Source organism: Durio zibethinus, chromosome 10 (assembly GCF_047325235.1).
Source record: "Durio zibethinus cultivar Kanyao isolate XHJ-2024 chromosome 10, ASM4732523v1, whole genome shotgun sequence".
NCBI lineage: Eukaryota > Viridiplantae > Streptophyta > Magnoliopsida > Malvales > Malvaceae > Durio > Durio zibethinus.
In genome coordinates, this window is record NC_143171.1 from 1,600,618 (window position 1) to 1,617,089 (window position 16,472).

General features: G+C 36.6%; 1 protein-coding gene across 1 annotated transcript; it reads right to left on the bottom strand.

Moving 5' to 3' along the window:
* Window positions 1-9,883: 9,883 nt before the first annotated feature.
* Window positions 9,884-15,681, bottom strand: LOC111291831 (autophagy-related protein 13b-like). Its single transcript, XM_022883898.2, has 4 exons — window positions 15,445-15,681; window positions 13,519-14,986; window positions 13,248-13,429; window positions 9,884-10,629 (listed from the first exon to the last, which is right to left on the bottom strand). The coding sequence occupies exons 2-4, from the start codon at window positions 14,896-14,898 to the stop codon at window positions 10,215-10,217; spliced, it is 1,977 nt and encodes a 658-aa protein (XP_022739633.1). The 5' UTR covers window positions 14,899-14,986; window positions 15,445-15,681; the 3' UTR covers window positions 9,884-10,214.
* Between the last annotated feature and the right edge of the window lie 791 nt (window positions 15,682-16,472).

Here is a 16,472-nt window from a genome sequence, read left to right on the forward strand (position 1 = left end):
TTGTTTCTCTTTATTCTTCTTTGAATTCCTAGTTCGTCTATCTCTGACAGTGTGATAAGCAATTGCATACTAATATAGGTCTAATATTAGAGTTGTTTTTCTTTAGTATGAGTCATAGTGATGAGTCATCGTACCATAAGTGATGAGTCACTGTACCATAATAATAAGTCATTGTACCATAATAATGAGTCATTGTACCATAGTTATGACTCACCGTCCTTAGGCTTTATCCTAAGCCACTTGTAAAGTTGCTTTGTCCTAGTCTTGTCTTATTAGGCTACTAGTCCTTTATTTTTTCCTTGTATAAATAGCATGATACTTCTCTAGGAAGTAATCATCAATCTAGCAATCATCGAAAAACTCTAGCAATCATCCATAACCTATCACAGAAAATCCCTTGTAACAAAACCTTCCTTTATAAAATATGTTTGACTAAAAACCTCTCTTCTCTTTTGGTGATTCCATCTTCCTTTTTCCATAATTACATCTTTTAGCTTCATGCTTCTCTTTAAGCTATTCAAAGTTTACAGTGATACAAGTTGAGTATGCTCTGCAGTTGCCATATTATTATGGATCCTCTGCATCTGAAACTCTTGTTAATCTATTAAACAGATCATTGATCCCTTTCCCTCAACCAAAGAAAAGTCATACCGTCCCAAGATCATATTAATAGTAAGTTACTATAGTGAAAGACATATCTCCATAAAAGTCAGGCCCCCAGTTCGACGTTAAGCCAAGACGGCGCCAGAGTCTTGAACACTGGCTAGAATACCTTGGTTATATGTCTGATCTATGGAAAGCTTATGGTTGGTATTATCTTGTCAAGTTTGATCGATCTACACGTTGTTGTCATAGTACCAGATAGTATTGTTAGGATTCTACCACCCGGAGAGCCCGAAACTGAAGCCGTGTCAGTTGCCAGAGCCTTAGTCGTACTATCTGTCGCTGTGTATAGAAATGGTATCAGAGCTTGCAGCTTGCCAAGATAGCGAGAAGAAAGTCATGTTTCTAAAGTTTTGATTATTGAAATTGGAAAAGGAAAAGCCAAAAGAGAATCTTATTTTCATGGATCTATCCACTATTAGCAATTCTAGTTCTCAACCTTCTTCCTCCAGATCTTCTTTTAGTTTATCCTCTCTTCCATCTCCTGTAATTAAAAAATCCTCTTCTTCTAAGCTTAAGTTCTTATATGAAGTAGATTACATTTCAGAAGAAAAGAAAACCCAACAAACAGTTCTACCTCTTGTAAATCCTTATACAGCTTTCTCAAGCTCCTCCCCTTCTCTTACTAGATCTTTAAAAACTCTTTTAAAACCCAAATATCCAGCTCCAAAAGAGTATGTTCAAGCCACAAACTTTGATCAATGTATTCTTCCAGCAGGACCTCAAGAGCACTTTGTTACTCTTTAGATCCCAGAAGAATTTTTTCACCAGCGGTCAGAACAAGGATACACTCACATTCACTTTGGTGCTATCAGAATCGCCTTAACCTTTCAGGGCAGAAATGGAATTCCTGTCTGTTACAGAATGGCCTTATTGGACACCAGATTTAAAGATTACAAGCATGCAGTCCTTAGAATCGTTGAGACGATACTCAATGCAGGAACTGTTTTCTTCACAGTCTTCTCAAATTATAATATGTCTCTTCATGATCCAACCCTGTTAGATGTTTTAAAAGTTCAAGTCCAGATCGTACGCACAGAAATGAAAGGCCTCCAGGCAACCCTTCACTATCAGATGACATATAGAGTTCAAGATCATGCCATTAACTTGCCTCTTTCACACTCCAGTGATGCAGTCTTTGTTAAAATGGAAACAACAGACAGAACTCCTAAACATGTTCATATTTCAAAGCAGATTTCTAATGAAGAACTTGCCACCCTTCTCTCAAAGACGTGGACGACAAGTTATCAAAAGATTTGAAAGCAAGATGAACCAATTGAACATTTTGATCCAACCTACAAGACAAATCAGGATGGTACTGTTACAATTGAATTTGATCACAGCAAAGGAAAGGATGTTCCTCCTCTAACAATCTTTCCAACATAATTTATGATGCAAAGATGCCATGCTGATCTCCTTGATGTTTCAGTCACACTTTCAATCCAATGAAAATCTCATGTATGCATATAAATCTCCAGAAAGATACTGCTATTAGGACATAAATTGTCAATGCAAAGAATGCCAGATAGATGCAGATAAAAGTTTTCTGGATGATGATGATGATATTTCAAAGAAGCAAAAGAAGAAAAAGTCTTTCCAGCAAAAGCTCAAAGAAAGATATGAAAATGGAGACCCTGAAGTTGATCTCTTTGGTGAACCCTCAGGAAAGTTTGACTATTATGTCATCTATCCTAAGAAAGGCAAACCACACCCTCTAACCTACTCAACTCAACTCACACAAAAACCAGATTCCTCTTAAAATTCCACCCAACCTTTACCCACATCGTTACCACAAATCTCCATGATGCAACCAACCTACCAAAGCTCAAATTTCCCTTCTTTTGAAGAATTTCATAAAGACCAATATAAACACATTCCAAAAATCCCCACTCCCACTGACAGAGATGAATATGAAAACCAAAAAAGTGTTTCTTGTGCTGAAGCAGTTTTAAACTGGCAGATTAAAAATTCTCTCCAGCAGAATTCATACCTGCACAGAATCGAACATAAGTTGGACCAAGACAGTCAACATTTTGATTAGAGCCTTGTCAATCTTCAAAATATTATTCTTGAAATTCAGTGAAGGATAATCACACTTGATCAAGAACTCAGATACATGGTTGAAACCAACACTGGATTCACTTATGCTTTCACTGAATGAGAGAAAGAAATGAAGAGCCTAAAGATTTAACTTGCAGACCTTCAAAATCAGTTTCGTCAGAAACAACAACAAGAAGCAGCCTCTAGTTACAACATCTTCACATCATATCACACTGGTATGCATGATACACCTTACCAAGCCTATACTCCTCTTCCATTTCAACCATACAATCTTCCAACCTCACTTTCAAAATTTTTTTTCACACTTTTTCAGTATAAACCTCCCTCAACCTCTATCTCAACATCATCACAACCAATACAATACTTTACTCTTATCTCAGACCAACCCTTTTTCGGTACAACTGAAAAATGGATTCACAGATTTTGAGAACAACCAGTTGATCCAAAACCCAAACGAGTAGCAGAACAACCACTTTCTCAACCTTCAAAACCAAAACCAAGCTTAAGTTTCACACCTCTAAACCCTACACAACCAACCCAAAAACCTGTACAACTTATGATTTCTCCTATACAAACCCTTCCAGAAATACTTCACCAGATGGCACAAGACAACCTTCTTCAGTTCTCCCTTGAAGATATTTTTCCCTCTACCTTTGAGATTGAATCTCACATGGACACTGTCAAATCAGATGAATCAATTGACACAGATGATACTGATGACTCAGATGAAATGATGTTCCTTCATATTTTCATGACAGAACCAACAGTTGAAGTTTCAGATGATACTCCAGAAGTTCATAACCTTGATGCAATGGACGCTGAACAACACCCTCCTCCACAACAATCACATGCTCTGCCTTCAACATCAAAATTCTCAGTTTTTACCATTGATGTTTTTCTTTCAAAATGGCCTTCAAGATTTCAAAAATTCTTAACATGAGGACTCGTTGAATTAAACTCTCATCCCAATGTTACGATGAACATAGTTTTGATCAGATTTATTTTCAGACTAGTTGAAACTCTGAAAAATTTTTGGGACAACATTGATGAATACAGACAACTCCAGTTTTTTCAATGCCCAACAATCACAGACGCTGTCTCTCAATTTGCAGTAATCTTTTGTGGACAAGAAACTCACAGGTTAGAAAAGATCAGAGAGCAATTCTTCATACTTAAATGTTGTTCTCTCCATCCAAAAGACCTTGATAGACACTATCAACAATTTTCTCAGTATTTTTACATATTTGGTGGCTTCGATGATGTCAACTTAAAGCAAGCATTTCTTAATTCTGTTTCAGAAGAACTTGCCCAGCAAACAAGAGCCCAGTTGAACCTCAGATCCCTTGATGTTAAATCTATGACCTTTGGAGAAATCTACAAGATGATGCTGAAAGCCCTTGATAAGATTTGCAAAGAGCACAAATACATCAAAATCTTGGTGCACAACTCCAACAAGTTAGAAAAGCCTTGTTCTTACTCCTCTTCAGGACTTCAAATCAAATGTTCTTTCAAAGATTTCACATGCTTTTGCAGCAACAAAAAAAAGAAGCATTTCAGAAAATTCAGACCTTTCATACCTTCAATAATTTCCAGACCCAGACATAAGAAGTTTTTCAGATATGCTGATAAACCCAGAAGATTTCAAAGATTCAAATTTGCAAGAAAGAAGAAAGATCCAAAGATCAAAAGCTCAAAATGTTTTCTCTGTGGAAAACAAGGACATTTTTCAAAGAACTGCCCAAAGTCAGACAAAAAGTCAGTCAAGATGATCCAAGATATTGCTACTATCTCAAGTATCAATCTCTCAGATGATGATCTTGAATCAATTTTTTCCCTTTATGATGAGCATAATGAAAGATCCTTGTTTATGATTAAGCAGTTTGATGATGATGAGTATGCAGATTCAGACTACTCAGAATACTTAGATGATTTCACAGATGATCAATGTTATGAGTATATGTCAGTTCAAGAACTCTAAAAAATTCAAACCCTTCAACCTTCAAAATTACCCTTGACTTCAGTACAGATTTTCACTCACAAATATTCCCTTCCTATAACAGTCATAGTTTTTTTTTATACTGGTGCAGTCCAAACTATAGCAAACTCCCTTGTCTTACCCAAACACTTTTGAACAAAACAGAAAACCTTTTTCAAAATCGCTGATGAAAATGTATTTTCTATAGACTTTGTCAGCAATCCTGTTACCCTTTAAATTTTTTCAGGATGTCAAATAACTCAAAAGATTTTAGAATCTCCACTTCCTCAGAAAGACCTTGTTATTGGTTTTGATATCATTATCAGTATACCAGGTTTAAAGCTTAGTGAAAACGGTATCAAGTTTGAAAGTTATTTTAGACCTTGGAAAAACCTTCCCAATCTCTTCACTTTAACCATTCAATCAGATGTTTTTCAAGATTTCAAACACAAGTTCATTCACTTTTCGTGTGCAGAAACTCACTCAGATTTCCTCCAGAAATATGATCACCAACTTTGGCAAAACTCAAAATTTTTCATTTCCCTTCCCTTCAAAAAAGATGAAAATGCCAATCCTACAAAGCTAGTCATTCAAGCATGAACCCATATCATTTCAAGCAAGCAATCCAAGAATGCTCTTTTCTCCAAGCTCAAGGATTAATTGAACCAACATTTTCTCCATGGGCGTGTGAAGCGTTTTATGTCAACAAACGTTCAGAACAAGTTCGTGGAAAATTAAGATTGGTAATCAATTACAAGCCTCTTAACATTTTTCTTGCAGATGATAAGTTTCCTCTTTCAGACAGAAAAACTTTGTTTGTAAATTTGGCAAATGCAAAAGTCTTCTCAAAGTTTGATCTCAAAGCAGGATTTTGGCAACTAGGTATACATCCACAGGACAGATACAAAACAGCATTTTGCATTCCTCAACACCATTTCCAGTGGACCGTAATGCCTTTTGGATTAAAAGTTGCTCCTTCCCTGTTCCAGAAAGCCATGACCAAGATATTTGCTCCAATTCTTGATAATGCCTTGATTTACATTGATGACATCTTACTGTTATCTCCTGATGACACCTCTCATGCACAGTTATTGGATAAGTTTTAGCGCATTGTTCAACAGTATAGGATGCTTTCAGAGAAAAAGATGATCATTGGTGCCACAAAAATTGATTTTCTAGGCATGCATCTCAAAGATGGTCAGTAATTTGCTCAACCTCATATTGCTCAGTCACTTACAAATTTTCCTGATGCAAATCTCTCAAAGAAGCAGATCTAGCAATTTCTCGACATAGTCAATTACATGAATGAATTTCTCTCAGATATTGCCCAGCTTACACATCCACTCAGATAGATGCTTAAAAAAGAACCACCCACGTGGTCTCAAGTCCAGACAAATGCAATACAAGTTTTGAAGATAAAAGCAAAGTCACTTTCCACTTTAAAGATTTCATCAAATGGAAAAAGAATATTGCAGACCGATGCTAGTGAATAGTTCTGGTCAACAATCCTTTTAGAAGAAAAAGATGGAACCAGACAAATCTGTGGTTACAAAAGCGGAAAATTCAAAGATTTGAAACTCCATTATCACTCTACACTAAAAGAGATTTTAGCTGTAAAGTATGGTATCCAAAGATTTGAATTTCACCTCATTGGATTTCACTTTCTTGTAGAATTGGATATGTCAGCCTTTGATCAGATGCTCAATTTCAAAAAGAAAAAAATGTCAAATGCACAGTTACTCAGGTTATCACAGTGGTTCTCACAGTACTCCTTCACCACCGCACATATAAAAGGCAAAGATAATCTCATCCCAGATATGCTCACAAGACCTCCTTCGAAACCTCCTTCAAACACTTTACAGGTTATTCCAGTCTTTTGCATGATGTCTTCCTTACCTTTACCTTTACCCTCTTTTGACCCTGTTCCTCAAATGGTCACCAATCCTTTTCTCTTCCCTTACCTTTACACCTCAAAATACAAACCCTTTGTTCCAAATCCAAATTTTCAACCAGTTTTTCCCGTTCACAATCTACCTTCTGAAATCCAACAGATCATTGCCAAAAGACACTTGAAAGACGTGCTCATGATCTCATCTACAAAATGCAGGCTGTCCTCATCAGAAAACAAGGTGATCATGGTCTCAAATCCATTGGTTTTCATCTTCAGTTCCATTTTCTACACCTGTTCCAGATCCCTCATACCTCAGGCCCAGTAGAATGGAATCCTTACTGAAAACCTCCTGAAGTTATACCACAAATGGAATGGTAAGATTCTCAAGACCCACTTGATGATTTTGATCCAGATCAATGGTTGAAAACATCGGCTATAATTTCACACCAGGCGCAGATAATTCACACCTCAACCTCTCTCCAGAACACACTCAACGTTCTCTCAAATGATGGTGCTATCAGAGAGAAGATTCCCTGTTCCAGTCCAATATTATATAATTATGCGTGATGCTTCAGAAGACTCCACAGAAGTTGATAATGATGCCTTCACATCAAGACAACCTTATGTCAATTCTTCATTAACTTTATGTCTTAGTCAAGTCTTATTTTCATGGATCTATCCACTCTTCGCAATTCTAGTTCTCAACCTTCTTCCTCCAGACCTTTCAGAGCTCCAATAATCTCCAGACCCAGACATAAGAAGTTCTTCAGATATATGCTGATAAACCTAGAAGATTTCAAAGATTCAAATTTGTCAAAAAGAAGAAAGATCCAAAGATCAAAAGCTCAAAATGTTTTCTCTGTGAAAAATCAGGACATTTTTCAAAGAATTGCTCAAAGTCAGACAAAAAGTCAGTCAAGATGATCCAAGATATTGCTACTATCTCAGGTATCAATCTCTCAGATGATGATCTTGAATCAATTTTCTCCCTTGATGATGAGTAGAATGAAAGATCCCTGTTTATGATTAAGCAGTTTGATGATGATGAGTATGCAGATTCAGACTACTCAGAATACTCAGATGATTTCACAGATGATCAATGTTATGAGTATATGTCAGTTCAAGAACTTCAAAACATCCAAACCCTTCAACCTCCAAAATTACCCTTAGCTCCAGTACAGATCTTCACTCACAAACATTCCCCTCCTATAACAGTCACAACTTTCTTTGATACTGGTGCAGCCCAAACTATAGCAAACCCCTTTGTCTTACCCAAACACTTTTGGATAAAACAGAAAACCTTCTTCAAAACTGTTGATGAAAATATATTTTCTACAAACTTTGTCAGCAACCTTATTACCCTTCAAATCTTTCTAGGATGTCAAATAACTCAAAAGATTTTAGGATCTCTACTTCTCCAGAAAGACTTTGTTATTGGTTTTGATATCATTATCAGTATATCAAATTTAAAGTTTAGTAGAAACGATATTTTTCACATTCTAGTCACATTAGCTCAGTTGTGCTCGACGTGGCCAATATTGTCCAGACATTAATCAACATCATCATAAATCGGACTACTAATAATTTACCACGCAACTCCGCTGCCATACTTGACACCCCAACTCATTACTGCCTCACACTGACATAAGCCAATGTTTCATAATCATTCCTTGTTGGATGAAAATAAATGATCGACAGCACACTCTCCACTCAGCATTACCACGTACTGCTACCATTTGACTTTGTTTTTTTGACACGGAAACTTTGATAAATAATAAAACCCACTTAGATATCCAAGAAGAGTAGTGTACAGAAAACAATCAATAGAACCAGCAGCGTCAGGGATTTGCCTATATATAGCATTAGCATCACTGAAACTTAATTTGCAGTAAATTGATATGGAAAGACAAAGGGCAGTTGCTATTTTTGTTGTTGTTGTTGTTGTTTATCTTGCTTCGTTTCCGTCTTCCACACTCACCTCACACCGTATATACTGTCCACCCTATACCAGATATGAACGTTTGCTACCACCATGTCAGTTAAACCCACCCAAACCCAAACCTATACCAAGATCACCTCCGCCATCTCCGCTCTGCACACCATCTCCACCCACTATATTGTATCCACCACCACCACCACCACCACCTACTCCAGAGCTTCCACCACCACCACCACGGCGACACTGGCCTCCACCACGTTGCCCTCCTGATAACTATGACTGCAGGTGTCATCATTATCATGAGCGCTGCCGGCCATGTGGTTACGATGTCGATGATTATGACTACTGCCCTCCTATGAACATAACTAATTAGTAAAAGCTCAGAGGCATGGAAAATCAGTACGTCTGCCACTTGCATGCCTCATGCTATAAATGCTCGTCGGCTGTTTCTCCGTTTTGCTTAAGTACTTGAACGCCGGAAATAAATAAAAAAAAATTGAGTGCTACTAGTGTTTGACTTAATAATACTGTTCAGTTATTTCTTTTTGTGTTTTGATCGACGGAGAACTGGAGATTTACAATAAGTTTTACTAATTTTCCTGTTCGTTAATATTGAAGATAACCCAATCCATTATGGCAACTAAACGTAATAAATTTTTTTTTAATAAATTTAGTGAGGTCATTCTTTCGTTTTTTCCTCACGTGGCCTTGACTGGAAGCCATTGAATTAATACTTATCGTGGCACCCAAGATACGTGGGTAAAGTATAACAAAATAAGATCAATTGACAGAGTGGAGAGAAAGCGTATAGTTCTTTGAGACTAAATTTTATTAGGATAATCTTAAAATGTAAATTTGCTTATCATGAAATCTTCAAAAACACTTGCATCATAAAATCAATGTAGAATTTACGATTCTTCTTTAAAATTATGACACAACACGTAATTATCATGAAATCTCTGTTAAATGAAAGGTGGATGTTTACGGAAAAGATTATTTTCAAATCCTGAAAATCTTCCCCAACACAAACAACCCAAAGCACCGAATTAAGATTCAATAGCAAACTCTGGAAAACAATGAACCTGGAGCAATATAATTTCCCCTTAGATTTCTACAGTATAAATAAATAATTAAAAGGAATAAAACATCAGACTAAGATTTCTTTTCAATTCTGCTGGTCAGGCAATCTCCTCCGTATCTTTTCAATTCTGATGGTCAGGCAATTACACTTCCAGTCCAGAGCATAAAAGGTGCAATACGTTGTACCTGGAATCAAATAAGCTAAAGCATCCTACCGAAAATCTAAATATGGAGAGGGAAAAGGAAAACAATAGGGACGACAGCATCAGCGAGCTTGTGAATAAAAGGTGAAGATATGTTTTACTACCATGTGCATACGTAGCCTGTATTTCTGCATGCGCCCCCGCAAGCCAACATCTAGAAATTATATACAGCTACGCAGATTACACAGAAAAAGAGCTTTTTACAAAGTTTTACAGGACAACAAATAACCATTCTGTTTTAGCATAAATCTTATCCAAAACTCGTTTTATATATATATATATATATACACACACACTTTTATTTACACATAAAGGGGAAAATAGCTTCAGCTGCATAGCACGTAGTAATCTCTCAAACCATAACGCTGTACATATGTGCAATATAGCAGAAGTTCATTATTCTCATATATCTTTGCTGGAATGTTCAGCATCAGAGGCAAAATTAGCAAATGTGTAAGACTTACCACCTTCACTAAGCAACGAGTTTTTCATCTCTTTGTAACCCCGAAGTTCCTCTAATGCATCAGCAGTTGTTTTGGATGCAACAAACCTAGAAGATGAAATACTTGAAGAAGCGGCATGTTCAACAGTCACAGCCTCTGAGATCTGATTTTGCTCCTGGATGATGTTGTTCCACATTTCTGGCCTTGAGGCTTCTGAAAAATTAATTGAATTGGAGATGTCTTGGCGAAGTGGAGGGGCTTTCTTCAGCATACTTACAAGAGCACCAACTGCAGCATCTTGGGATATTCTATTCATAAACAAACCTGCCTCATTTGGATCAGACAGATGTCCTCTTCTATCATAAGACTCAGGTCTACATAGTACGCAAAACAGGCCAATTCAGTTTACCCAATAATTCAGAAAATTTTAAGCAGCCAATTTCAGAGTTAAAACTAGAAGATCTAGCTATTTTCAGTAAAATCCATCTGTGCCAATTATGAAAGCATATTGACAAATAACCATGATAAAAGATATATGGTGTTCTCTCCAATTTCAGAAAATCTTTAAATGACTGATTGTGGCTTTGGAGATGAACTTCATGACTCATTTTCCATTAAGGACCTACTTTGGTTAAATGATTAAAGGATTTTCTTGAGGGAACATTCCCAACTAACAATTGCAGAAAAGAAAATGTCCCACACTCAAACTACCTTTAAAACTATTGGACTTCGCCGGTGGTAATTTAGAGAGTAAAAAAATGTGAGGGCAAAGAAAACCAACTAGTCATTTCATGGGAACCTCAACAACAGGGAAGTAGGATGATGAAGAACAGGGGTGGAAAGCAAGGAAAAATGGAGAATGTGAAGAAAATCAGAGGGAAAGGGGAAAGAAATAGAACTTAGGGAGAAATAAATAAAGAAAATTCAACTCCAAAAAATCCAAATATGAAAATCTCAATTATCCATAATTGCAACATCTCAATAATTAAAATTTGTTTGATCCTTTGAGCAATTTAAAATATTCCGCATTATATGAAAACAACATAGAGATTGAAAGTTCCATATCATAATAAAGGATGATAAAAGTTACTGAAACTACAAGGCAAATGTATCGGGCAACATATAAAACAAACCAAAAATCTTTATTAAGTTCAGAACCATGCAATTGCTTTTACATGTCAAAAATAGACTTCCTTTGGTGTTAGAATTCACAAATCACCCAAGTAATAAACAGAAACTAAACTGATGTTTACATGAGTTGAGTTGCATTTATTTTTTGAAGGCTTGTGTTACTACTTAATAGCTAATTAGTTGAGCTCAGAGACATGTTGGTGCAGAGCTCAAAGCAAAATAGACCATTAATGTTAAGAAAATAGATCTATAAAATGGTTAGAAAATGATTAAACAACAAAACTTGTCACCCAGCCAGAATTAATATCTGCTTCAAAAACTTCACAGTTCACACCAGGAAAACACACCATCAATCTAGCAGCTCTAAGCCTAACCTTCATGTCAATCAAGACTTTCTCACTATCAGACATCTGTCCAGTAATCAATTAATATCCATAAGCAATCAAGTATCAACCAATAGTTTCTGACAGACCTCTTATATTCACTACCGGCCCTATTAATTAACCAAACCTAATTTTGCATTGCCGGGCACCCACACCAAGACATTAGTCCACAAACATTACATTTTACCAACAAAAAATAGCACAACTGTGCTACCTTCAAAAAGTTAACCTAAACAAATCTTGTCTTTTAACAAGCTAGTCTTCCTATAACTCATAACAAAATGAAAGGATTGAATTCTTGACAAGCAAGAAGGAAAGTATAGAACATTTCTACAATCACCACATCCTTCAGTCAATATCACATCATTCTTAATAATCCATCAGTTTTTTTTTGGTCTCCCCTTAATCACCTATCTTTAAATAAATTTAATTTATCAACCAATTAACAATGAGAATAAGTAAGGCAGTTTTTATTAGGGCTTCCTCAACAGAAAGGCCAAGTCATACAAAAATTGGCCTGCTTTCTACTAAATACAACTGACACTAGAAACTTCAGCATAGTAATACGGCTGAACTTTTTCATATCTATTAAACATCTTAAAGTTAACCAGGCAAGCTGTCTTTCTAAAAACTAGAAAGCAAACTTTATTTGGTAACTCTCTATAGATGATAAACTGATTACTGAACCAGATATTCCACTATGGCCGCTATCTGGACTACATATTGATATTTATAATGCCAGCCAGGTTTTCTTTCTCAAAACTAGAAAGCAAAATTTATTTGGTAACTCTCCATAGATGATAAACAGGTACTTATCCCAATTCCTGAACCAGATATCCACTAAGGCTACTACCTGGACTATATATTGAAATTTATAATGCCAGCCAGGTTGTCTTTCTCAGAACTAGAAAGCAAACTTTATTTGTTAACTGTCCATAGATGATATATCCCAATTCCTGAACCAGATAGTCTACTACTTGGGCTCCTACCAGCTAGATATTGAAATTTATAATGAACAATCTCTTCACTGAAGAATGATCATTCAGTTTCCTATAAAGTTCATCAATTGTGATGCTAACATTACGTCTTGAGAGATTAGAACTAGTTCAAGACAAAATTCACATAAAAAGGAGATTTACTACTCTTAGCAAACACATGATGACTTACTTACAAGCCCTTTTCGTAAGTTTATATCATTTTGAGCAATAGGACACAGCAGCACAGAGAAATTACCCCAGGGTAAGTTAAAACAACCAAATCAAATCCCGAACCAATAATACAGAAAAATTGATGCCACAGTTCTCAAATTCAGGAGAACAATTAAAAAAATGTCAAATCCTCAAGAAAACAAGATAAAAATACCATCAGGAAGTTAAAAGTAAAATTAGTAAATTAATTGTATGCATTGTAATCGTCCACAAATGATGCAAAAGGGTTAATTTAAAAATACAATTTACATGATGAATTCCACGCATTACCTGCTACCAGGGTCCGTCATTTCATCAAACTCCACATCAAATGGACAAGGAAACTCAGAGTCATCAAAATCATCCTGTAAAGACCTACTGGAACTTCTGGAAAATGAAATTTGTGGTGAGCTGTTGGAAGATACCTTCACTCCAGAATAATTCCGACAGTCTTCTTTCCCAAAAGAGAACAGCTACAAGAGACAAAAGATAAATAAATTCCAAGTTGCAAAGCAAGATACAGTAGAAATCACAACATACCAATGATGTTTATATGAAATACCTTCTCAATAGTTGCAGCAGTTTGACCAGGACCCATATTAGTATCAGTGCTAGAAGTACCAGCTCTTGTAAGTTTAAGGGGAGGTGATGGTGGCAAATTTTGCTTTCTGGGCAATGCAGGGGAATTAGCAAGCTTAGGAGCAGGTATGTTAACAGGAGCACTTTCACAACGTGAAAGAGCTTTTGACAGATGAGTCCCGGGAATGTGGATGGGGGGTGATGGAGAGGGGGTAGGGGAAGCAGAGAAATTGGGGGAAGGATAATACTCATCAAAGTTTGTGTTCTTCTTATGAGCTAGTGATGTCTCAGAAGGATGACGAGGTAAGCTCATAGGTGGTAAACGGTGCGAACTTGGGTTAGAAACTGAAGCATGCGATTCTGAATGTGTTGGTGATGGTGAGAAAGAAACCAAAGGCGGTGAAGCCTTGTAAAGGTCATAACTCCAACTATGTCTTCTTGCGAATGGCAAAGATGATGGAGAGCTGTGCGACACAGGAAGAGAGGGAAATTGCTTCAGTGGGTCTGCCAATGGGCTTCCAACGTAATCTGGTATAAATTGAGGGGACATAAGAGTTGATGACTCAGAGTATATATCTGAGATTGATGAACGGTACAAAACTGAAAGGCAAAGTCTTCCGCAAGAAGTATCCACAGGGGTAAACAAAAATCGCTGCATTTCTGCCTCTTCTTTACGAGTGAAGTGTTCAACAAAAGAAGATACCCTAGGAACAAGCTTAAAGGCACGAATTTGACCAGATGAATTGAGATCACGAAAGAACTTATATGCAGGTAAAAGCCTAACAGTCGCATATAAGGACCTCAACAGCAATATCAATTTCTTATAAAACGTACTCAAATTATTACTACTTGACCTTCTACTCCCTGAACTAAAATCCCTACCCTTTCTACTTTCATGCTGCACGAACCATCTTTCTATAATCTTTTCAGTTTTTGTCTCAACACCAGATTTTTCTTGATCAGAATTCCAGAAAAATGAATTCTTATCTTTAGATGACAAATTCCTAACAAGATCCCTTTTGGGGGAAAAGGTCACAGGTTCCCAATCAAGTGGCTTCTGCTCCAAAATAACATCAACCACTACCGGCTCAAAATTACTTTGGCGACAAAGGTCAAAATTTTCTAGTGCTGAAGGGCACTCCTTAAGAGCTAAATTGAACCATTTATCTCTCGGTCTCACACTTGACGAAGATGATGAGGATGAAGATGGAGATGACACAGCTTGTTCACCACTATAATTACGAGATGACACATAAGGAGACCTCGATTCAACTATTATAAGAAGACTCTTATAGAAGAATTCAGTGATAACTTGTTCCATTTTGGCTGCCTCAGTGTGAGTGTTGCTATGAGATGATGCCATATTTTTTAAATTAGCTAAAAGTGGAACAATTAAACCCTTTAAGGGAAAGTGAGATTATAAACTCGAAACACCTGTGAAGATAATCTCACTGCAAGTAGAAAACCATAAGGAACAATCAACAGCTCATCCCTCAATAAAAACACAGTAAGAAATCACTGAAAAGGAACTAAATTAACCAGTGAAAATAGCAATTCAAGTAGCTAAAAAAAGGTACAAGAAGCAGCTATACAAATATTATATTCAATATAAACTATCTGAATTACTAGGAAAATCCAATTAAAAAAACGCTTAGACTATTGCTTTCTTATGTTCTCTATATTTAACTGTGGCCTGATTATGTAGGAAACACGTTTGGCACATGGGTCCTTTTTCTTATTTTTACCTTTTCCCAGAAATTTACTTTGCAAAAATTGGACAACTTTCAAAGCAGAACTCAAAATTGCAGAGCCAGAAAAGAAAAAACCAAACTAAATTAAAACTTTAAAACAAATTAAAAAAAAAAAAGAAACAAAAAGGCAAACGCAGCTGATAGGAAAGCCAACTCACCAGTTTGTTAATGGAGTGAAACTTGAATCTTGGTTTTTTTTTTTTTTTTATCAGAGAGAGAGAGAGAGAGAAATAAGAAAAAGGAGAAATTCTTGGTGAAGTTAGCAGGAAGCACGGGGAGAGGATGGGGGGCCCACGGGAGCGGACACCCCAGCTTGATACTGGCCGGTTGCTTGCTTCCTCTACTCTTCCTCCTCCTTGCCTGTTGGACTTGGGTTGCTAGAGTTGGACAATGTGTAATCATTGTTTATGTCTTGTCTGTGTAGCATTTTTAATCCCAATGGACTCCACTGGACTGACTACTTTCTGTTTCGTTGGCCCAATCAAAGGCTTAATTCTGCCGGGGTTTGTTTGTCTCGGCTTTGTGTCTTGACTTCTGGTTCATTGGCCCAATGGTACCTTGTTATGTCTCGGCAGTGTTTTTAATAGTACGATAAAGAAAAAGGCTTTTCGGCTTTTTCCTAAGCTAATATAGAAATGGCAGTTTGCGAAGTGAGTTGGTTGGTTTTCCACTCGTGGAATCTCAGCTGGTAGGACTCTGAGAAATGCAGTCTCGTGGCTCCTGGGCTTCCTGACCACTTTCGTCTCCATTCTCTGAAACTTCCACGAATCCTCCTAATGTTTTTTAGTTAGGTTGCAACCAATCAGCAGCTTTTATCCAATAATTTCCAAGCTTTTCACAATATCCATACATGCATAAAGCAACTTTCACAATGGTATGTAAATTTGTAAGAAGACTACACAAACCACACCTGGTACGACTACGGCTGAAGATTGTTAGATGGATTATATATGCCTTTTTTTCTTTATGCTTTGTTTACTTTTATCTGTAAAGTGATTGCGTCAATCTCATTGCAAAAGCAAAGTATTTTTTTAGTATTGCTTTAAGTACTGTTCTGAAAAGAGAGATTATGGATAATCAACAAAGTTTAGTACAGTAAGTAAACTTAAACTATAAGTTATTGGTTTCTTAATCATTGTACCACAGATTTTTTCAAGATCTCATAGATTATGTGACTTTAATTTAG